Here is a 22,808-nt window from a genome sequence, read left to right on the forward strand (position 1 = left end):
AGGTCACGCACCACCTCGCGATGCTTGGATATAATTCGTGCTTACGAAGGATTCGATGCACAAAACTCGTACAAATAGATATTCCGACTCCTGATTATATTCAAGTCGTCGGTTTCTGCGATGCCTCAAACAAAGGATACGCAGCCGTGATTTACTTGGTGTCGTGAATGATGTTGATTGACAGTGGAAGCGTTTTGACACAACATAAAAATGAAACGAAGACAAAGTGGTTTTTTCTTCAATGAAATAAACCACGCTCTGCTACCAAAATTTTTATGTCGTGAATGATGTTGATTGACAGTGGAAGCGTTTTGACACAACATAAAAATGAAACGAAGACAAAGTGGTTTTTTCTTCAATGAAAACTATCAATTTCTTACGAAAACTTTATTTAAATTAAACTTCTTTTATAAATTTGTGACTGCTAACATTAAGGAGCGCGGTAGCGCTCCGCCCCGCCAAGTCAAGAAAGTTTGACCGCGCTACTAGAGATATTATACGCGACAGGGAAAGTGTCTCAGGGGCGAGTTTCTTGAAAATACAAGAAGCTAAAACCTCGCCCTCCACCTGGTTACCTAAGTTCTCTAACAACTTCAGGTTTCTAATTACTGGACTATTTACTTTCTTACAAATCTTCTATATAAAACTTCTAATATCTTTTGGGAAAATCTACTATCTACGTCCGTCTACTACCAGGACTTTTTGCTAACTCACTCTAGTTTACAAACAAAATCTGCTGATGGAAAATCTACTCCTTTCCTCGTTGGCAACATAAACATCAGCTGTCTAATTAAATTATTCTTAATTAACTATTTCTAATTATAAAACACTTGCTAAAACACCTACCTAACTTGTATCTAAACTCGCGCTGTTCGCGACACTTGGTAGCTCCCACTTCTAGGGTTGGTAATTCAAATGTTGTTTTGATCAAAGCCAAAAGTAAGGTTGCTCCTACAAAGCAACTTCTCAGCATCCCGCGTTTGGAATTGTGCGCCGCGTTACTTCTTTCTCGTCTATACAATTCCTTACACAATTACCTCACTAAACTTAACGTTAAGAATGTTACTACTTTCTTCAGCGACTCCAATATCGTCCTGGCATGGCTCCGCACCGCACCTCATTTACTTCAAACGTATGTTGCGAACCGTGTCGTCGAGATCAACAAGTTAGCTGATGGTTGCAAGTGATATCACGTTCCTACTTCGGAAAATCCTTGTGATTGTGCTTCGCGTGATCTACTTCCCCAGCAACTTGTTTCTCATCCGCTATGGTGGCATGGTCCTCAGTTTCTCTCCTCTCCTGATCGGGCGTTTGTCGATTCCCCCGAATTTTTGATTTGTTTCTATTTCCGGTGTTCTATTCCCCCGATGAAATATTTGGGTAACCATGGACTGGATGTTCTATTCCCCCGGTCTTGTGTGTACAGGTATAAAATTAGAGTATGTCAATTCCCCCTCATAACAAGATATTAATTATGAAAAACCTTGATTTCGAATAGTAATGTTTTGAAGTTCATCTGGTAATCATGGCATCAATTAAATTTGTGACTAGTGAACGCGGTAAAGAACTTTTAATTTATGATAGTTATAAGTATTACAAAAACAGTGAGTTGAAGTCCGGTGAAAAAAAGTGACGATGTGTAGTGAAAAAATGCACTGCATTCATCAAAACTTTAATTATTAAACGAATGTCTTTTAAATATGATTCTTTTAAATAAATTGATTATTTTCTTTTTACTTTTTGAATGAAAATATGTTTTTCATTTTTTGTTCATCGGGGGAATAGAACTATACCTTTCTTTTTTCTATCGGGGGAATAGAATCATACCCTTCTGGCTTCAAATTTTGCAATCGGGGGTTGATCAAAGCCAAAAGCAAGGTTGCTCCTACAAAGCAACTTCTCAGCATCCCGCGTTTGGAATTGTGCGCCGCGTTACTTCTTTCTCGTCTATACAATTCCTTACACAATTACCTCACTAAACTTAACGTTAAGAATGTTACTTTCTTCAGCGACTCCAATATCGTCTTGGCATGGCTCCGCACCGCACCTCATTTACTTCAAACGTATGTTGCGAACCGTGTCGTCGAGATCAACAAGTTAGCTGATGGTTGCAAGTGGTATCACGTTCCTACTTCGGAAAATCCTTGTGATTGTGCTTCGCGTGGACTACTTCCCCAGCAACTTGTTTCTCATCCGCTATGGTGGCATGGTCCTCAGTTTCTCTCCTCTCCTGATCATCAGTGGCCATCTGGTCAAGGTCAGAATGTCAATGAAGTACCTGAATTGAAGAAGAGTGTCAAGACTTTGGTTGTCACTGACTCCGCTACCGCTGAATCTTCTAATGATCTTCACGATTCATTTCAGAAGTACTCCCAACTCTCCAAGGTTCAACGTGTCTTTGCTTACATTCTGCGCTTCATTCACAATGTTCGCAATCGTCATGCCAAGTTGCAAGGACCTCTTCAAATTGACGGGTTGAACTCAAGTTTGGATCTTCTCACCAATTTGGAACAAGCATTCCATTTCAAGCAAGTCCTCACTTCTCTGAAAAATGATTCGCCGCTTAAGGACGCATCGTTACGTAAGCTTACACCTTTCATCGATGATGCGGGCCTTATCAGGGTGGGCGGTAGGCTTCATAATGCCGACTTACCCTATCACAGGAAGCATCCTCTACTTCTACCCAAAGTCAGTCATCTTGCTAACCTGTTGTGTGATCACTACCATATTCAAGCTCTTCATGCTGGTCCACGCACTACGCAAGCTCTCATTCAACAGAAGTTCTGGATAGTTTCTCTCAGAAATCTTCTTCGCCAAAGAATCTTCAAATGCTTGAAATGCTATAGATATGCATCCAAACCGCTACAGCCAATTATGGCTGATTTGCCTACCGCTCGTGTGGCAAAGGAGCGTCCTTTCCTCAATGTTGGAGTGGATTTCGGCGGTCCGTTTCTCATCAAGGAAAGTTCCCGCCGCAACGCACGCTCACAAAAGGCATACTTATGCCTGTTTATCTGCTTCACCACAAAGGCCATTCATTTGGAGCTAGTTTCGGATCTATCCTCTGCCGCATTCCTCGCCGCACTCGACCGTTTCATTGGACGTCGTGGTCTACCTCGTTGCATCTACAGCGACAACGGCACGAATTTCACCGCTAGTGCTCGAGAATTATCTGAAGTTTATACTTTACTTCAAGAGAATTGCACAGAGATATCTGATACCTTAGCTCAACGTCAAGTCAAATGGATCTTCAATCCACCTGCAGCGTCCAACTTCGGAGGCCTCTGGGAATCTGGTATTAAGTCTGCAAAACATCACCTACGACGTGTGATTGGTGCTCAACTTCTTACGTTTGAAGAATTTACAACTCTTTTGTGTAAAATTGAAGCCATACTTAATTCTAGGCCACTCATTGACTTATCCCCAGATCCTTCCGATAACGTAGACTATTTGAGTCCAGGGCATTTCCTTATAGGAACTTCCCTCCTCTCCGCTCCTGAGGAAGATATTTCTGAGACTCCTCTCAATAGGCTTTCTCGTTGGCGTCTTCTTCAACGCCCTGCTCAATGTTTTTGGAAACTCTGGTCCACCAGTTATCTGCAATCCTTGACTCCTCGTAACAAATGGTTTAATAACTCCTCCACTCTTAAAGTTGGAGATCTTGTTTTGCTTCCGCATCTTCACCGCTTGCCTCTGCATTGGCCAATCGACAAAATTTAATCAGTTCATCCTGGAAAGGACAATGTTGTTCGAGTTGTTTCAGTAAAAACTGGCAACTCTTTGATTGCTCGACCTATTAACACGGTCATTCCTCTCTTGCAGTAATTTGACTATTACTCAAGTTCCATTTTGTAAATAGTTTTGAAGTTTTATTATTTTATTTCCATTTTGAGTTTTCAGGTAGTTGTAGGGGGACAACTACAAATGATGGAAGAAAACGGATTGCGTGTGTGTGTTGGGGCATGAAAGTTTCTTCTTGACTATTTGACTTTTCTAATGTCTTGACCTCGATCAATGTCTATGATGAATGTCTCCTCTAAAATGAATGTCTATTGTCTAAGATTACTTAGATGATGTGGTGTTAACTGGCGTATTGGCGTATGCAGACGATGTGGTGTGATGATGTGGTGTTACTCTTTTCTGGATGGACAAGATTTGACGAACGATTGGCGTATGCAGATGATGAAGTAGTTGTATGCGCGGATATTCGCCGAATGTACCGGCAGATTCTTGTGCGACCGGAAGACAGAAAATATCAACACAAATTCTGGCGTAGAGATGGCGATGCGAGTGTCAACGAGTATGAACTTGCTACCGTCACGTATGGTGTCACTCCTTCGGCATTCCAAGCTCAGCGGTTTCTCTCAGAAATCTTCTTCGCCAAAGAATCTTCAAATGCTTGAAATCCAAACCGCTACAGCCAATTATGGCTGATTTGCCTACCGCTCGTGTGGCAAAGGAGCGTCCTTTCCTCAATGTTGGCGTGGATTTCGGCGGTCCGTTTCTCATCAAGGAAAGCTCCCGCCGCAACGCACGCTCACAAAAGGCTTACTTATGCCTGTTTATCTGCTTCACCACAAAAGCCATTCATTTGGAGCTAGTTTCGGATCTATCCTCTGCCGCATTCCTCGCCGCACAGATGCCATAGTGGGGGCGCAGTTGTTTTCGGAACTATTTCAGGTCACTCGTGTCCTTCATCCTGGCGGTCCTGTTGCCATGGAGACTAGACTTGGTTACGTCATGATGGGCTCTGTGTCTTCAGCTTCGAATTCCAATCAACTCGATAATCATTCATTTCATTTAGTAGAGAAACCTCTTGAATTGTTGGTTCAAAAGTTTTGGGAGATTGAAGGGGTCTACCTCGTTGCATCTACAGCGACAATGGCACGAATTTCACCGCTAGTGCTCGAGAATTATCTGAAGTTTATACTTTACTTCAAGAGAACTGCACAGAGATATCTGATACCTTAGATCAATCCACTGTGTCGCGCGATGTTTCAGGTCGTTATTCAATCGCAATGCCGTTTCAGCACAACCCATCAAACTTGGGTAATTCGTACTTAGGTGCTGAAAGACGGTTCTATAGTTTAGAAAGGAAATTACATGCTAATCCCTCGCTTCTATTCAGTGGCGTAGCGTGGTCTAAATTCAAGTGTAAGGCGTGTAGGGTACTAATTTCCATCATCCATGCTCTTCATGGATTGGCATATATTAAGTCTGCGAAACATCACCTACGACGTGTGATTGGTGCTCAACTTCTTACGTTTGAAGAATTTACAACTCTTTTGTGTAAAATTGAAGCCATACTTAGATTTGACGAACGATTGGCGTATGCAGATGATGTGGTGTTAACTGGCGTATTGACGTATGCAGACGATGTGGTGTGATGATGTGGTGTTACTCTTTTCTGGATGGACAAGATTTGACGAACGATTGGCGTATGCATATGATGTGGTGTTAACTGGCGTATTGGCGTATGCAGACGATGTGGTGTTACTCTTTTCTGGATGGACAAGATCTGTCAAGTTTTGTGTTTTCCATACGGAAGCCTTTTTCACTGATATTTTTCTGCATCTCTCTGTCTATTTTCTCCAGGACTAGATCAAAGAACACCGGTGAGAGCGGGTCCCCTTGTGTAAGACCAGAATGTATTTGGAATTGTTGTGAGATCAGGTTTGGCGTTTTAATCTTTGCAAAAGTTTCACTAATACACATTGATATGAGGTTGATTAGTTTGGTGGGGAATTGGAATTCTTTTAATATGCCTAGTAGCGTCTCTCTATGGATGGAATCGAACGCTTTTATGCAGTCCAAAAAAATTAGATGAATATCTCGGTTGAATTCCCACGCTTTCTCAGATATTTGCCGCAGGGTGAATATCTGATCCACTGTCGACCGGCCGGATCTAAAGCCATATTGATATTCTCCCACGTTGCTTTCGGCTAAGGGTAGAACTCGCTTCAATAAGATTAGGGAGAGAATTTGTACGCAATATTGAGCAGCGCAATGCCTCGATAGTTACCTATTGCAGTTCAGAGGGTCATTCTTCTTATGGATTGGAGTGATCAGAGCCGTCTTCCACTCTTCTGGCATTCTCTCCTTTTTTTTATTTATTTATTATTTATTTGCAATTTTAACAAATTCACAGTTTACAATATGTTTACAATAACAGATTATACACATGATAACAATACCTACAGTTTAAGCTTATAAATATATAACATCATAGAATAATCTATTATTTTGTTTTCTTTGTTTTTTGATGTTGTCTAGAATATGCTTCAGCCTGTTTGTCAATTCATTTCCCCCTTTTTTAATAAGTTCTGCGTATATCTGATCTTCACCACACGCTTTACTGTTCTTTAGCTTGTTGATGGTTTCCTGGATCTCTTCTAGGGTTGGTGTGGGGACCTCTATGTCTACTGTGGGTGAGCTACAGCATTCCAGTTTCATCTGAGGTTCTTCGGCATTTAGTAGTTCATCGAAATATTCTACCCAACGTTTTGATATTCTTTCTTCATTTGTTATAATATTCCCCTCCTTATCTTTGACTAGTGTTTCTCTTCGTTTAAACGGTTGAGTGGCCTTTTTTATATACTGGTACATCTGTCTTGCTCTATGATGATTGAAATCGTCCTCCGCTTCTACTAGTGTGTTGTAATATTCTCGTTTCTTTTGTCTGAGGAAGATTTGTGTCTACCGCCTAGTTCATACTCTGGGCTGAAAATTCATGGTAAAGATAAATACTAATACTAGGTTTACAATTAATCGTCTCGTTTAGCGAACGAGAACAAAAAACAATTGCAGATTGATGTTCATTAATCCTAGTTTTCAAACTCCTCCTGGTCATACCAATATATTCCTTCCCACATTCGCATTCTAAGCTGTATACAGATTCACATTGACAGCTCAGAAATGAAAAAAATAATTTCTATATTTTCTCCTCTTCTATTTGGATACTAATCGCGTTCATTTGCCATCGACCAGTTTCGATTGATTTTTAGTTGCTATGGATACAATATACACTGGAATGCAAAAAATTTAGGACAGTTTTCATTGAGCACTGTTACAGCCATTTTAAAGTCAATCTGTTCCAAATTTTCTGCACGTCAGTGTATTGAAATTAAAATCTAAAAGAAAGTCAGAAATACACATTGCGCTTGCGTAATTAGGAACTTCTAGGAGGAGTTTAGGATCCACTATGCATATGAATTTTAGGAAAGCACTTAAAGGAATTCCTAATCATTAAGGTACGACTGTGCATTCGGCCCTAAAACTCTTGTAGAGTTGGAAAGGTGATGACAATTTATAAAAATGTTATCAATACAATTGTCCTTCCTTGTATTAGCTTTACCTTGTGCTATAAACCCAAATGATTCCATCAAATCGCAAAGAGTTTTTTCATTTGTACAGTTCGTCAAAAAATGAACATTGTGTTTAGTACTCTTTAATATTTCAGCATAATTTGATGAGTGAGAATTGTGCTATTCCATTATCTAGAATTTGAACATAGTTTTCTTGTTGTAAACTGAAAGCACAAGCTCTCCTATCTATCATATGTAAACCAATTTAGTTCGATTTTGACAATCATAGCATCAACAACCCATACATATTTTTCATTTGAGGTGAATCAAAGTGAAAGTGAAAATTTGATTATAAGAATTCAACCTTTTCAAGTCATCTAAATTTAACACCACTGTTTCAAGGCAAAGGCCTCCTTTTCCCCTCCAGTTTCCTTTTCTTCTAAAATTGATAGGGTGTTAGGGTGTGGTGAGTTATTTTTTGTAATATCGGCGAATTCACGTAAGTAGCTTGACCAGCTTTTATTTCTCTTATTTTTCATAATTTTGCATTTTCAAACATTTACATTCAAACCCAATCTTTAAGGTTTTCTTTTCATTTATTTAGAATCTACAGTCCTCTGCTCCATTACATTGTTTGGTCTGCTTCGTCCCGGATAAGCTACTTTTTCACCTTCATTTTGGTTCCTTCATCTCTTATAGTTAGTAGTTAGGCATAGGTGTTCATGTTACATAGCCATTGCATTCATTCATTTCATAGTCGGTTTCATGGTACCTAACCTAATGCATTCACACATTGAACTTTGTCATTCTAGCTTGTTGTTCATATTAACTTGTAGCTGTAGCATTATTACATTGAAGTAACTTGTACTTATTCTCAACTTTTCGTTTGTCATTTGCTTGCTTTGTTTACCTTTTGTACTTTAAAATTTTTTCATGGAATAGCATAGAACTTTCTCATACTTACAGTTTAATTACTGATTGAATTTTTTCGTAATTTTACCATTTTTTCATTGAACTTTTTTTGCAACTTTGAATTTTTTGAATAACATTTCGTTACATTTTGAACATTTTTATTGAACATTATAGTGCTTTTTGATGATAATTTTCACATTTTGTTGGACTTTTGGGTTCTTTATCTTTTTGAATTTTGGTATTTTTTGTAATTATTATACATTTAAAATGTCTGTGAAACTTGATGATTTGAAACAAGATTTAGAATTGTATGAGGCAAAAAAGGCTACTTTGTTAGGTGTAGCTAAAACTGCCTTTGAATTAGCAAAGAAAATAGATGAGGAAAACAATCATGCACTTTTAAAGGCTAGATGCCAATCATTACCTGCTGTTAGGGACTCATTCATAGAAGTGTTAGACAAATGGAACTCGTGTAAAATGCAGATAGATTCTACTCACACTCCTGATTATTCTGATCTAGATAAGGTATTAGTGTACTGTGGTCATGCTCAGGCTAAACTGGAGAAGGCTTTGGCCGCTGAGGTAGTACCTGTTCGGACTGAAAGGTCAAAGGTAAGACTTCCTGCTTTGGAACTACCATCATTCTCAGGTGAGTTCTCTGAGTTCAACGTGTTTTACGAGAGTTTCAAATCTCTCATCCATGATAATAAAGAGTTGGACAATACACAGAAGGTTCAATACCTAGTGTCGAAACTATCAGGCAAGGCACTCACGGTGTGTGCCGGTGTACCCGCCACGGCGGACAATTATTCCATTATATTCAATAATTTAGTTGAGAAGTACCAGTGTAAGAGAAGTCAAGCTAAGGCTTACCTTTCAAACATTTTGAATTTTAAGCAAATCAAAGGTGAGTCTCCTGATCAGTTGAATAGTTTGATAGATGAAACGAATGTCTTTTAAATATGATTCTTTTAAATAAATTGATTATTTTCTTTTTACTTTTTGAATGAAAATATGTTTTTAATTTTTTGTTCATCGGGGGAATAGAACTATACCTTTTTTTTTCTATCGGGGGAATAGAATCATACCCTTCTGGCTTCAAATTTTGCAATCGGGGGAATCGGTATGAAATCGGGGGAATTGAATGCTGTCCTCCTGATCATCAGTGGCCATCTGGTCAAGGTCAGAATGTCAATGAAGTACCTGAATTGAAGAAGAGTGTCAAGACTTTGGTTGTCACTGACTCCGCTACCGCTGAATCTTCTAATGATCTTCATGATTCATTTCAGAAGTACTCCAAACTCTCCAAAGTTCAACATGTCTTTGCTTACGTTCTACGCTTCATTCACAATATTCACAATCGTCATGCCAAGTTGCAAGGACCTCTTCAAATTGACGGGTTGAACTCAAGTTTGGATCTTCTCACCAATTTGGAACAAGCATTCCATTTCAAGCAAGTCCTCACTTCTTTGAAGAATGATTCGCCGCTTAAGGACGCATCGTTACGTAAGCTTACACCTTTCATCGATGATGCGGGCCTTATCAGGGTGGGCGGTAGGCTTCATAATGCCGACTTACCCTATCACAGGAAGCATCCTCTACTTCTACCCAAAGTCAGTCATCTTGCTAACCTGTTGTGTGATCACTACCATATTCAAGCTCTTCATGCTGGTCCACGCACTACGCAAGCTCTCATTCAACAGAAGTTCTGGATAGTTTCTCTCAGAAATCTTCTTCGCCAAAGAATCTTCAAATGCTTGAAATGCTATAGATATGCATCCAAACCGCTACAGCCAATTATGGCTGATTTGCCTACCGCTCGTGTGGCAAAGGAGCGTCCTTTCCTCAATGTTGGAGTGGATTTCGGCGGTCCGTTTCTCATCAAGGAAAGCTCCCGCCGCAACGCACGCTCACAAAAGGCATACTTATGCCTGTTTATCTGCTTCACCACAAAAGCCATTCATTTGGAGCTAGTTTCGGATCTATCCTCTGCCGCATTCCTCGCCGCACTCGACCGTTTCATTGGACGTCGTGGTCTACCTCGTTGCATCTACAGCGACAACGGCACGAATTTCACCGCTAGTGCTCGAGAATTATCTGAAGTTTATACTTTACTTCAAGAGAACTGCACAGAGATATCTGATACCTTAGCTCAACGTCAAGTCAAATGGATCTTCAATCCCCCTGCAGCGTCCAACTTTGGAGGCCTCTGGGAATCAGGCATTAAGTCTGCAAAACATCACCTACGACGTGTGATTGGTGCTCAACTTCTTACGTTTGAAGAATTTACAACTCTTTTGTGTAAAATTGAAGCCATACTTAATTCTAGGCCACTCATTGACTTATCCCCAGATCCTTCCGATAACGTAGACTATTTGAGTCCAGGGCATTTCCTTATAGGAACTTCCCTCCTCTCCGCTCCTGAGGAAGATATTTCTGAGACTCCTCTCAATAGGCTTTCTCGTTGGCGTCTTCTTCAACGCGCTGCTCAATGTTTTTGGAAACTCTGGTCCACCAGTTATCTGCAATCCTTGACTCCTCGTAACAAATGGTTTAATAACTCCTCCACTCTTAAAGTTGGAGATCTTGTTTTGCTTCCGCATCTTCACCGCTTGCCTCTGCATTGGCCAATCGGCAAAATTGAATCAGTTCATCCTGGAAAGGACAATGTTGTTCGAGTTGTTTCAGTAAAAACTGGCAACTCTTTGATTGCTCGACCTATTAACACGGTCATTCCTCTCTTGCAGTAATTTGACTATTACTCAAGTTCCATTTTGTAAATAGTTTTGAAGTTTTATTATTTTATTTCCATTTTGCATTTATTCATGCTACTCAGATTCAAGTTCTCTTTTATTTTCGTATGTATTCTTACATTTTTTTTAATTTATTGCCTTTTTTACAATGTTTGCTCAATGATAATTGCTTTATATTGCTTGTTGCAAATCCTCGCGAATTTGGGTGGGCGGAATGTTGCGTATACGCGCCTGATTTGAACACATTACTAACAAGTAAGAAAACTATCCCTACGCGTTGCCTATCTATGCCTACCTAAATATTTTTGATAGGCCTCTCTCCTTTTAGTAATAGTTGTCACAAAAGTTCGTTCCAATCAATACACTTGAAGTACCTGAGTTTTCTTACGTTTTATAAACCTAATAAAATTAATTGATTTAAATAACCCCTTTTTCTTAACCAATCTAACCCATACAATTATCTTGAGATCTAAAATAAGTGCCAGTGCAGGATTATTCCTCTACTTCCTCATCATACAGTCCACAACTTTTTCAAGGGCCGGCCCAGGATTCCCAAGGACTTTCATCACGGTAAGCTCTTCAGGAAAATCTGTGTTCCTTTGTCATTGATTAACCCGCTGCCCTGAGTCAGCCCCACCAAATACTAATGGCGTCTGTTCGTCATAGGCCACTTTTGATTTTTCACGTATCAAACTGTTCAAAAAAAGTTTTTATGCTACTAACAACTTAATTTTATGATCAATTAATTGAGGAAAAATACGAGAAAAATTAAAATTACATTGTTCACTTTGTCAGATTCACATTATCTCATCGTGGTTGAAACTACTAAATATAATTGTTTTTATGTTTAGGTTCATACACTTTCTTCCTCGTAGAGATTTCATCTCGGTGTCAGATAGAAATTTCGCAGAAATCGCTCTCATCAAGGCTTTACAAAGACAATTCTTTGCTAAGGATATTGAAGCATTGGAAAATAATAAGGAAGTTTCTCCTTCATTACGTCATTTGAATCCTTTCTTACAGAATGGTTTGTTGAGAGTTGGTGGTAGACTTTCGAATTCTTCACTCGGTTACGAGCACAAGCATCCGGTTATTCTTCCTAAGAAACACCCTGTTGTTAATTTGATAATAGATTTTCATCATGTGTCTAACTTGCATACAGGGCCCTCGTTACTTCTAGCAATCTTGAGAAAGAAATATTGGATCTTGTCTGGTAGAGATATAGTCAGGCGTAGAGTAAAATCATGTAACCATTGTTTTAGACTTAATCCCAAGCCTACCTTCCCTCTCATGGCAGATTTGCCCCCATTTCGTGTTCAAGAGACAAAATCAGCATTTTCACATACTGGTATAGATTTTGCCGGACCTTTCCACATTACATTAGCTAAAAGGCGAGGTATCAAATCTCAAAAGTCATACTTGTGTCTCTTCATTTGTCTCGTCACAAAGGCGATACATTTAGAATTAGTATCAGATCTTAGTACAGTCATGTTCATGGCCGCGTTGAAAAGGTTTGTATCAAGACGTGGTCCTGTGTCTGTTATCTATACTGATAATGGCACCAACTTCATTGGTTGTAAAAATGAGTTAGACGAACTTTACAAGTTGTTGTCTTCTCCTGATTATTCGAAACAGTTTGCAGAAACTTTAACATTTCATGAAATCGAGTGGAAGTTCTTACCTCCCACTGCTAGTCATTTTGCAGGTATTTGGGAGGCAAATATCAAGAGTACAAAAACTCACCTCTACAAAGCTATAGGTAAGCAGATATTGACTTACGAAGAACTCTCCACTGTTCTAGTTCAGATAGAATCAATTCTCAATTCTAGACCTCTTTGCGTTCTTAGTTCGGATGGAAGTGAGCCATCTGCTCTCACTCCAGCTCATTTCCTCAACATAGTACCATTGCAACCTATTCCAGGTAAGGACGTCTCAGATATTAATGAGAATCGTCTTCAAAGGTTTGAACTTATGGATAAAATTGTTCAAGTGTACTGGAAAAGGTGGAGTCTCGAATATTTGACCAATTTACAAGAGAGACACAAATGGAAATCTCTCTCTCCTCCTATATCTCCAGGTACAGTAGTTGTAGTCATGCAGGAGTTGTTTGCTCCTCAGTATTGGCCATTGGGTGTCGTGACGGAAACATTTCCCGGTAAGGATGGCATTTGTAGAGTAGTTTCAGTCAGGACAGCCAAGGGTATATTCAAACGTCCAGTAGTCAAACTTTGTATTTTGCCTACACAATAGGTATTCAACTAGTTAGTTGTTTTGTACATACAAACATACATAAGCATACTTGCTTGATTATTTTGAAGAGTATCAATTTTGGTTTTATTTTAATTTTTAGTTAATTTATAGATGCCAATCATTACCTGCTGTTAGGGACTCATTCATAGAAGTGTTAGACAAATGGAACTCGTGTAAAATGCAGATAGATTCTACTTACACTCCTGATTATTCTGATCTAGATAAGGTATTAGTGTACTGTGGTCATGCTCAGGCCAAACTGGAGAAGGCTTTGGCCGCTGAGGTAGTACCCAATTTTTTCATTTTTGTTTTGTTGTTTTGATTAACCCTTTATTGGTCTTGATGAAGTGGTCACTTCATGGCCGGGGGAATGTTTAGTAGGTACTCTTTAATATTTCAGCATAATTTGATGAGTGAGAATTGTGCTATTCCATTATCTAGAATTTGAACGCTGAAAAGTCAAAGGTAAGACTTCCTGCTTTGGAACTACCATCATTCTCAGGTGAGTTCTCTGAGTTCAACGTGTTTTACGAGAGTTTTAAATCTCTCATCCATGATAATAAAGAGTTGGACAATACACAGAAGGTTCAATACCTAGTGTCGAAGCTGTCAGGCAAGGCACTCACGGTGTGTGCTGGTGTACCCGCCACGGTGGACAATTATTCCATTATATTCAATAATTTAGTTGAGAAGTACCAGTGTAAGAGAAGTCAAGCTAAGGCTTACCTTTCAAACATTTTGAATTTTAAGCAAATCAAAGGTGAGTCTCCTGATCAGTTGAATAGTTTGATAGATGAGTTGTGTGCTTCAGTTTTGGCTTTGAAGAAAGTGGATTTGGACTCCCTCTCTGACTTCATGCTCGCTCATATTACACTTAGTAAGATAGATAGTGAGACGGCGCGTCTCTTCGAAATGTCACTCAAGAGTGGTGAGATTCCCACTTTCAGCAAGGTACATAATTTTCTCAAAGATCAGGTGAAAATATTGACTCGTTTAGAAGCACCTACATCTGGTCCTAGCAAGGTCGTTGCTTCTACTAGCCAGAAAACTTCTCCCCCTAACAAAGGTAAGGTTGGTCAAACATTCATGGTAAAACATTCGGATTCGTCTTCTTGTCAATTTTGTAAAATGACACCTGCTCATCCTCTATTTAGTTGTAGACATTTCTTAGATAAAAGCCCTGAAGAGCGTTATCATTTCGTACGCGACAAGGGTTTCTGCATCAATTGTCTGCATTCTCAGCACAAGGTAAAGAATTGTAAGTCCAAATATAATTGCAAGAAATGCAATCAGCGTCATAGCACTTTATTACATTTCCATCAAGTAGCCAACACAAACACACAGGTACCTCCTCCTGAACCCGTTCCTGTTGTGTCAACTCCTCATCATAGTAGTCAGGAAAAATCATTTTGTGCATTACAATCATTGAACACTAATAGTAGTAATAGTCATTCATCTCAAATAGTTTTGTTACCTACAGCTCAAGTTTACATTTTGAATAGTAGTGGCGTCGCGCATTCAGCTCGTGTTATTCTTGATAGCGCTAGTTCTTGTAACTTGATCACTTCTTCTTGTTGTAGGAAACTTGGTCTTCCCTTGCACAAGGTATTCGCCTCAGTCAAAGGCATTGGAGATTCTAGCAGCCATGTAAAGGGTCAGACTAGTTTCACATTCACATCTAGATTCGACACGTCCATCAAGTACCAGGCAAACGCTTTAGTTGTAGACATGATAACAGGTACTCTTCTTAATGACATAATATTTTGATTCATAATGTTCAAGAGTAATTCGCTATCATTATTAGTAGTAGTTAAATTTAGATCAGTATCAGAAGCAAAATTCAAAGAGATATTTTCTTTAGAAATATTATTGTCAATATAAGAAAAACTTAAATCATTATTAAAAGTGATATTTTCAGAGGAAATATTATTGTCATCATCAGATATTCTGCGAGTTGCATTCGTCAGATGATCAGAAAAAACTATTTACATTAGTTCCGTCAGTTGGATAGAATACGTGATTTTTGAAACCTCGGGTATTATAGGGCTGGAAATTCCTACGTTGATAATAATAAGAATCGTAAATATCACCCTGGTTTTCATAAGAATACCTGCGTCTGAAATGATAATAACGTCCTGATTCTCTGCCATAATGACTCCTGTGAGAAAACGTGACATGGGGGCGTGGAGGTTTGAAGTGTCTGAAATTTCGTGTGTACCCTGTAGAATTATGCCTATGATAAGAGTGTTGATTATGATAGTGTTTGTTGTAATGGTAACTGTTCTGCTTCTGATTGACATGGTGCTGAGCTGTGTTATTTCTAATGCTATTAGAATTATTTCTATTGGTATTAGAATGCAAGTTACTTTTTCTACCTGTTTCATGTGTTTCTCTATTATTAGCATTAGAAACTTGTCGCTCTGTATTGGTTACAAAACAAACTTTGTCACCATTCCTACTCATCTGAGACCTTTCACTCTTACCAAGTTCATTTGAAGTGACCATTGTATCCAATTTTTGATTGAGTAACACACTAGATTTAATCATAGAACAAATTTCGTTCCTACCTATTTCATTGAAATGTAGCCCATCCTTATTGAAATTATTATTTTTGAGAACCAACTGAGGATTCAGAAGAAATACATTTTTATTCTTAGAATGGTTAATAATTCGCTCATTCAAGGACGTGATATGCTTGTTTGTCTCATAAATACCTCTCATAGGTGGAACCAGAATAAAACCTAATTTACAAGTTTGGTACTTGGAAAATATTTCATCAAGAGATTGTACAAAGGATTTCCATGATGTTTTACAAACATCGTTTGTTCCGGCAAATATGATGACCGTATCATGACTGGTGTGACTTCTGGAATCTCTTGAGGAAACATCCTCCATGGTGGCACCGGATTTGGCGAGGCATTTGATGTCGAAATAAGCCGGAAAGAGTTTTGAAAGACCATCCTCTAGAAACTTGACATGGCGGCTATCTCCTATTACTGTGAGCAATTCCCAAGTGAGTCAAAACTTTGATATACATATCATGTATTAACTACCTATTAAGGAGCGCGGTAGCGCTCCGCCCCGCTTCATGATCTGAGCGCACGGCAGTGCGCCAGGCCAAGTTCCAGTAAGCACGCCTGTGTATCTTTACACGAACCGATTCGGCAGGTTTTTCTCACCTTCATAGATCGGATTCCTCTAGTGATGTCGAAATAAGCCGGAAAGAGTTTTGAAAGACCATCCTCTAGAAACTTGACATGGCGGCTATCTCCTATTACTGTGAGCTTGATTTTACTTTCAGATCGGAATTTGGATAGTTCACTGCGGAGTTCTTTCAGTTCAGCTCGATCTACTTCCCATCCAGCTTCAATGGCACTAATACTGGCTTTGAGGCTTTCTATCAGATCTTTGCTTTCGGATAACTCCTTCTTGACTGTTTCCAACTCATTTTCCTTGGTCATAATCGTGTCGATGGCAGCATTGTGATGTTCCTTGTAGCTGATATTCAAGATATCATTTGAGTCAACTGCATCCTCGGAACTTTTTGAAGGCCCTTTGGGTGTAGAGAAAGGTGTTCCATTTTGAAGATCAGATTTCTTTGATATAGGTTTTGTCTTAGGGGGAGTTGAGAAGCTGGAAGTTGTCTTTGGACTCCTTGGACTGGATGGCTTGGTAGTGGTAGTATCGGAGCTCTCATGATTGTGAGTAAAATCTCCGCCGATAATCGTGTCCTTTGTTTTGTTGATCTTTACATGGGCTGGACAGGCGGCGACAATACATCCCCAGTGTGATCCAACAATGCCTATTGGATTACTGTAACAGTAAGCAAAACCTTGGAAATGGAGACGATACTTCCCATTGTGCAAAACAATATTGAAATTTGACCATGGTAATGAATAGACCATGTGAAGCGAAAGGTTCAAAGTATCTATTAAAGTAAAATGATTGTTTTCATAACATGAGCCGCCCCTTTAGAGAAAAAAATGAAAAAAATTGTTGTACTTATCTGCGTGGTAGATGTGAATTTCAAAGATATATTGCACAGATAAACACTAATTAAAAAGGCATTATATACACTAAAAAGAACACTTTTAGATGAACAATTTTGTGTTATTTTACAATTAAACTGAATCTTTAAAACACTAAAAATTACTAAAATAAAAGGGAGCGATCTTAATAGTGACTGTGCCCTTCAAATGGCGGCTCTGAAAAAAAAAACTTTGTTTCGGGACTTTAAGTGTTTGTTGAATGGGAGAAGGCTACTACCTTAAGACCTTTAGTGTGTAAAAAGATGTCGAAATAACGTTAAATCTGAAAATACGGTAAATCATCAAAATGTTGAGGCACTTCCCGATGTCGTAGAAACTTGAAATTTGGCAGGATGGTAGGTCTTGATGAGTAAGTAAAGGGAAAAAGGGAAATCTGAAATTCGGCAAAAGTTGCACTTGGCTTCGCCCACAAGCGGAAATAACCTTTTTTTGGCGGTTTTCATAAAACGGTTAGAGATATCCAACCCCGCGAAGCTTGGGGGTTTTGGGTTTGGTTTTGGGGGGGGGGGGTCTACTCTCATAATTTTTTCGATAATTCTAACCGATTAGCGAAAACCGCCAAAAAGCGGTCAAAACCGCCTGTGGGCGGAGCCCAATGCATCTTTTGCCGATTTCCAGATTTTTCCCTTTACTTACTCATCAAGACCTACCATTCTGCCAAATTTCATGAGTAAATTCTTCAGCTCACTGAACTAATAGTCAATGTTGAACCGATGAACCCATTCTTACCTGAAGAAAACCCTAATGTCTACAACTCTACACCATCGAACCAGATTGGAAAAGTACCAAAGCCATTCTGTCAGTGTGAACAGCAGGAAGACAAGTGTAGAAGAAGTGATTTAAGAAAGAACACACACCACAGAGATGATATTAGATGAGTTGATCAGGAATATGATTATTACTAGCCGAAGACAGAACGGGTGCTCAGTAATTACTGGACCCTGGGATCAAATAGAAATACCTCCTCTGTAAATACTCATGGTAGTAGGAAGTGAATTGTAGAACAGGCTTGTCCAACCCACGGCTCATTTTTGCGGCCCGCGAAGGCCCGCCTAAAAAAATTGAACGAAAATGGGAAATAACAGTAAATATACTAAATAAAATAATTAATGCATGAAAATTTTCAAATTTATAAAAATTATCCCAGTTTACCTTACAAATTTCATAGTTAGTTTCTAATTCTAGGTACCATCAATTATAATTACATTACACCAGGCCATCCCCCCCCCCTGTGAGTTGAGTTTTTGCGGCCCGCCAACTCTCTACCTTGGTCTCTTGCGGCCCTCGGGTGCCCTAAGGTTGGACAACCCTGTTCTACGACATCCGGAATTGCTTCATAATTTTGATGAGTGAGTCAGTGAATCTGTCGTAAAATTGGCGATTTTCAAGCCGTTCTTTCTACCCCTTAAGAACTGTAACTAATTTACAAATAAAACAAGCTGGGCTCGTCCCTCCGGGAATTTTTTAGCCCGTAGTTTATTCGATCGTGATTAGAGAAAATCAGTACCTACAGTAGCGCTCAGAAGTATTTTGACGATTGGTTTTTTCCAAAATTCTTCCATATTGATGAAAAATCACAATCTTCCTTATAGCCAGCATATAATACACCTAAAGACATTTTATTGACGTATGTCGAAATTTGCAACACTTCCACCTAACATATGGTTTCAGGGGAAAATAAAGTGGAATGTTCAAAAGTATTTTGACTCATTTAATTTTATTTTCATTTTTTTATCCGCATTAGTTCATTTCCCCCGAATGACTAGCATTTGTTTGTAGAACCCTTGGCAACACTTACAGCTTTACAGCGAATCTCCATTGTATCCACAAACTTGGGATTACGCTCTGAAGGGATTCTCTCCCAACCATTCTTCAAAACCTCTTTTCTTGGGTAGTTTTAGTGCCTGATCCTACGATCTAACTGCACAGGATGTCTTTCCAAGATGTAAAGAATATGACCTGAAGTGGTGGGCTCAAAAAACAAGTCTCAGCACTTATAGGATCATTAAGAAGGTCTCAGTTTGTACTGTTTGGAGGTCTGTAGCCGAGATTCAACGTGATTCAAAGGAGAATAAAGGCACGAATATTCATGTATCGCTACTCAAATGACTTCTACAATCCTTAGGCTTACATGGATGTGAGCTCACAAAGGAACTATTGATTTTATTTAAGATACCTACAAAGGGAAAAAGTAGAGTACGCTCAGCATAGAAATTCTCAACTGAAGAAAAATCGCCTAAACTTCTGTGGAGTGGCGAAAGTGAATCGGATCTTGTATGTTCGGATAATAAAATCAAGTATGGGTAACATCCTGGTAGCCAGAAATTTGATGTTAAGTATCAAATTTTCATCATACAACAACATGGTGGAAACGTCATGGTCTGGATGTGTTTTTATCGCCCAACTGAGGGGCCCCTTGTTAAGACTGATGACACTATGGACAAATCCATGTAACAATACATCACAAAGAAGCCTATACTACCTCATAGAAGAAAAAAACTGCCACGTAGCCGGATTTTTCAACAAAATAATTGCCCTAAACACAAATCTAAGCATCTGACTAACATCAAAATGCTATCAAAATGAAAGTTCTAGACCGGCCAAGTCAAAGTGCTGATTAGAACCCAATAGAATATCTTTGTGAAGAGCTAGAGGAGGAGTCAGGCGAAATAACTACCCAAAAAAGAGGTTTCATCACGAGTTTTGAAGAATGAGTGGGAGAGAATCCCTTCGGAGCGTATTCTCAAGTTGGTGGATACAATGGAGATTCGCTGTAAAGCTGTAAGTGTTGCCAAGGGTTCTGCAAATAAATGCTAGTCATTCGGGGGAAGTTACGATGTGCGGATAAAAAAAAAAAGAAAAAAAAAATTAAATGAGTCAAAATACTTTTGAACATTCCACTTTCTTATTTTCCCCTGAAACCATATATTATGTTAGGTGGAAGTCTTCCAAATTTCGACACACGTCAATAAAATGTCTTTAGGTGTATTATAAGCTGGCTAGAAGGAAGATTGTGATTTTTCATCAATATGGAAGCCCGAGGGTACTATATGCTTTCTTACAAATAAGGTCAAAATGAGTATTGAATGATAGTTTGTTGTTGTAAGTAACACCTAAATCTTTTTATCTTCTAAAGAATCTAAAGAAAGGAAACCAATCTTCAATGGGCTATGACCAAATACCCCTCAACTACCTTACTCGTATGAGTGGTATTATTGCCCCTGTTATACTACACATCTTCAATACTTCAGTGCAGACCAAAACCTTTCCTGAAATATGGAAAAAAGCTCTCATCCGTCCCATACCTAAAACTAAAAACCCCTCCAGCGCCTCAGACTATCGACCCATCAGTCTACTTTGCTCTCTCTCCAAGGTGCTGGAGCGGCTTATACATCAGCAGGTCACCTCCCATATTAACCGGCACAACCTCCTTAACCCATTTCAATCAGGATTCCGCACTGGTCATAGTACTTGCTCCGCGTTGCTCAAAGTATCCGACGACATTCAGGCCGCCATGGACAAAACAATGGCGACCATCCTGATCCTGTTCGACTTCAGTAAGGCTTTCGACCTAGTTTCTCACAGAATACTACTGCAAAAACTAAGGACATTCGGCCTCGACCAAAACGCGATCGCCTATGTAATGATTTAAAATTAAGACTAGAGCCCGTTCTCCCTTTATTCCCATATAATGTTTAAGTCACCCATCCATTTATTGGCCTTGTTCGGCGTAGCTTAACATAGGTGACGCTAAAATCGGTCTTAAATGATCGACTGAAGTGTTATCTAAAACTTTCTCTCTTTGAGTTCATAGGTCGTCGCGACAAATTTCAAGATCCGAGCTCATTTGTGTGAGAAAATGTGAAAAAAATCCCCCAAAAACCAGTTTTTTTTGGTTTTTTGGCTTTATGGTTTTCTGGACAAAATTTGCACCACCATTTTCGTGATCCTGGTAAAAAGACCTTTAATTTGATATATAGGTCGACCAGGTTTGGATAAGTCCTTCTATGGGGACAGACAGAGTGACAGACAGACGACACCGAAGCCAATACAATAGTCCGTCCCTTATACCTTTTTATTATTACTATATTGAAATAATAACGGAAGGGCGGACTAAAAAGTGAATAAATTTATTGAATTTAGTGAAAAAAAGTGAATTTAGTGAATAAATTTATAAGAAGCATTAATCAGTAGGAAAAAGTAGAGCTTTTAACTGTCTAACAAAAATTATAAAAGGTAGTTATTTTTCTTAGTTTTCAATTATTTAATCTTTAGGTACTTTCGTTACTTTTATTTACCTAGGTACATTTCCTGTATTTTGCAGTTTTTAGCTTCATTGATATTCAGAAATGGAGGCTATCGTCAAATGTTCAGCTGGCAATCTACTCTTGTTGGTCACGAATATTGGTCCCTATGGAACCGTGAGGCTAGTAGTATCCTCCAGCTGACTCCACTGATTATAGTAATCCTGGTGGCTATAGTTCAAACTTTCAGATACACATGCTCTGGACCTCCTGACATATTCGATGTGAGTACAATTTCATACGACAAACTCTTCACCATCTCTTTCCTATTATTTATTTATTACTAGTGGTTGACCTGTCCTTTGTACGGGACCACCCATCACACACACACACACACACACACACACACACACACACACACACACACACACACACACACACACACACACACACACACACACACACACACACACACACACACACACACACACACACACACACACACACACACACACACACACACACACACACACACACACACACACACACACACACACACACACACACACACACACACACACACACACACACACACACACACACACACACACACACACACACACACACACACACACACACACACACACACACACACACACACACACACACACAATTTTAAAATCGGCCGAGCCGTTTTCTCGTGAAAAGAGGACAACAAAAACGTAACAGACGGACATAAATTTTTCTAATGTAAATTTTTACTTTCTATTACTACAGTATAGCGAGCTATACTAGTAATTAAAGTATTGCAATCGGTCCAAATTTTCAAAATCGGGAAATGGTTGGAAATATCTATTTTGGGATCCTCTGATGTCAAAAAAGTGATTTTTAGCCCATGGTCTGTACGTTACGTATGTAAGATTACATCTAGGCGCACGGCAGTGCGCCAGGCCAAGTTCCGGCCTGAGCACGTCAGTGTGTATATTACACGAAGCATTTCGACGCATTTTTACCCCTATCATAACTCCGTCAATTTTCAATGTAATCTCACGAATTTGGACCATGTGTTAACCTATACTTCCTTATTATACCTGCGAAATTCCGAAGTTCTAGCCTTACCGGAAGGGGTAGAAAAAACGGTTTGAAAATCGCTAATTTTACAACTGACTAAAACGCCTTACAAAGGTCTAAAGGGAAACAAGGGAAATGAGATGAGTATTGGCATGGTAGGACGGTTTAAAAGTTCACAAGATGTGTAGCCCCTTCACGAGTTGTAAAACTACTCACTCACTCGGG

The 22,808-nt window shown here is 39.1% G+C and overlaps 5 protein-coding genes across 6 annotated transcripts in view; all 5 read left to right on the top strand.

Moving 5' to 3' along the window:
- Positions 1–2,791, top strand: part of LOC108253049 — a 5,689-nt gene extending 2,898 nt beyond the window's left edge. Inside the window, exons 2-4 of the mRNA XM_026827519.1 lie at positions 1,079–1,183; positions 2,010–2,611; positions 2,664–2,791. Of these exons, the coding sequence (XP_026683320.1) occupies positions 1,079–1,183; positions 2,010–2,611; positions 2,664–2,791 (835 nt within the window). The remainder of the gene's footprint in view (positions 1–1,078; positions 1,184–2,009; positions 2,612–2,663) is intronic.
- LOC108253050 lies at positions 94–3,852 on the top strand. 2 transcript variants are annotated; one of them, XM_026827516.1, is made up of 3 exons: positions 94–158; positions 885–944; positions 1,879–3,852. In XM_026827516.1, exon 3 carries the CDS (start codon positions 2,875–2,877, stop codon positions 3,718–3,720), a length of 846 nt encoding a protein of 281 aa, XP_026683317.1. In that variant the 5' UTR covers positions 94–158; positions 885–944; positions 1,879–2,874; the 3' UTR covers positions 3,721–3,852. The 2 variants fall into 2 exon arrangements, with proteins under 2 accessions (XP_026683317.1, XP_026683318.1); XM_026827517.1 differs by having other exon boundaries at positions 885–939; positions 1,874–3,852.
- A 2,972-nt stretch (positions 3,853–6,824) lies between these two features.
- Positions 6,825–14,870, top strand: LOC108253051. The gene is made up of 3 exons (XM_017446289.2): positions 6,825–8,828; positions 13,685–14,285; positions 14,800–14,870. Exons 1-3 carry the CDS (start codon positions 8,400–8,402, stop codon positions 14,868–14,870), a joined length of 1,101 nt encoding a protein of 366 aa, XP_017301778.2. The 5' UTR covers positions 6,825–8,399.
- LOC113469654 lies at positions 9,322–21,705 on the top strand. Its single transcript, XM_026827518.1, has 2 exons — positions 9,322–11,539; positions 21,593–21,705. The coding sequence occupies exon 1, from the start codon at positions 10,016–10,018 to the stop codon at positions 10,964–10,966; it is 951 nt and encodes a 316-aa protein (XP_026683319.1). The 5' UTR covers positions 9,322–10,015; the 3' UTR covers positions 10,967–11,539; positions 21,593–21,705.
- LOC113469656 lies at positions 20,397–20,920 on the top strand. Its single transcript, XM_026827520.1, has 2 exons — positions 20,397–20,624; positions 20,661–20,920. Exons 1-2 carry the CDS (start codon positions 20,432–20,434, stop codon positions 20,918–20,920), a joined length of 453 nt encoding a protein of 150 aa, XP_026683321.1. The 5' UTR covers positions 20,397–20,431.
- Positions 21,706–22,808: the final 1,103 nt, after the last annotated feature.

Source organism: Diaphorina citri, unplaced genomic scaffold (genome assembly GCF_000475195.1).
Source record: "Diaphorina citri unplaced genomic scaffold, Diaci psyllid genome assembly version 1.1 scaffold1175, whole genome shotgun sequence".
Classification (NCBI taxonomy): domain Eukaryota; kingdom Metazoa; phylum Arthropoda; class Insecta; order Hemiptera; family Psyllidae; genus Diaphorina; species Diaphorina citri.

What these genes read in the sequence shown, in the direction of transcription:
- LOC108253050 (XM_026827516.1), top strand. Translation starts at nt 2,875, where the DNA reads ATGGCTGATTTGCCTACCGCTCGTGTGGCAAAGGAGCGTCCTTTCCTC.
- LOC108253051 (XM_017446289.2), top strand. Translation starts at nt 8,400, where the DNA reads ATGATAATTTTCACATTTTGTTGGACTTTTGGGTTCTTTATCTTTTTG. An exon ending in TTCGGACTGAAAGGTCAAAG is followed by an intron (nt 8,829 to 13,684) that starts GTAAGACTTCCT and finishes GAAAAGTCAAAG; the next exon opens with GTAAGACTTCCTGCTTTGGA. An exon ending in AACTTCTCCCCCTAACAAAG is followed by an intron (nt 14,286 to 14,799) that starts GTAAGGTTGGTC and finishes TTCTTGTTGTAG; the next exon opens with GAAACTTGGTCTTCCCTTGC.
- LOC113469654 (XM_026827518.1), top strand. Translation starts at nt 10,016, where the DNA reads ATGGCTGATTTGCCTACCGCTCGTGTGGCAAAGGAGCGTCCTTTCCTC.
- LOC113469656 (XM_026827520.1), top strand. Translation starts at nt 20,432, where the DNA reads ATGGGCTATGACCAAATACCCCTCAACTACCTTACTCGTATGAGTGGT. An exon ending in CTATCGACCCATCAGTCTAC is followed by an intron (nt 20,625 to 20,660) that starts TTTGCTCTCTCT and finishes AGCGGCTTATAC; the next exon opens with ATCAGCAGGTCACCTCCCAT.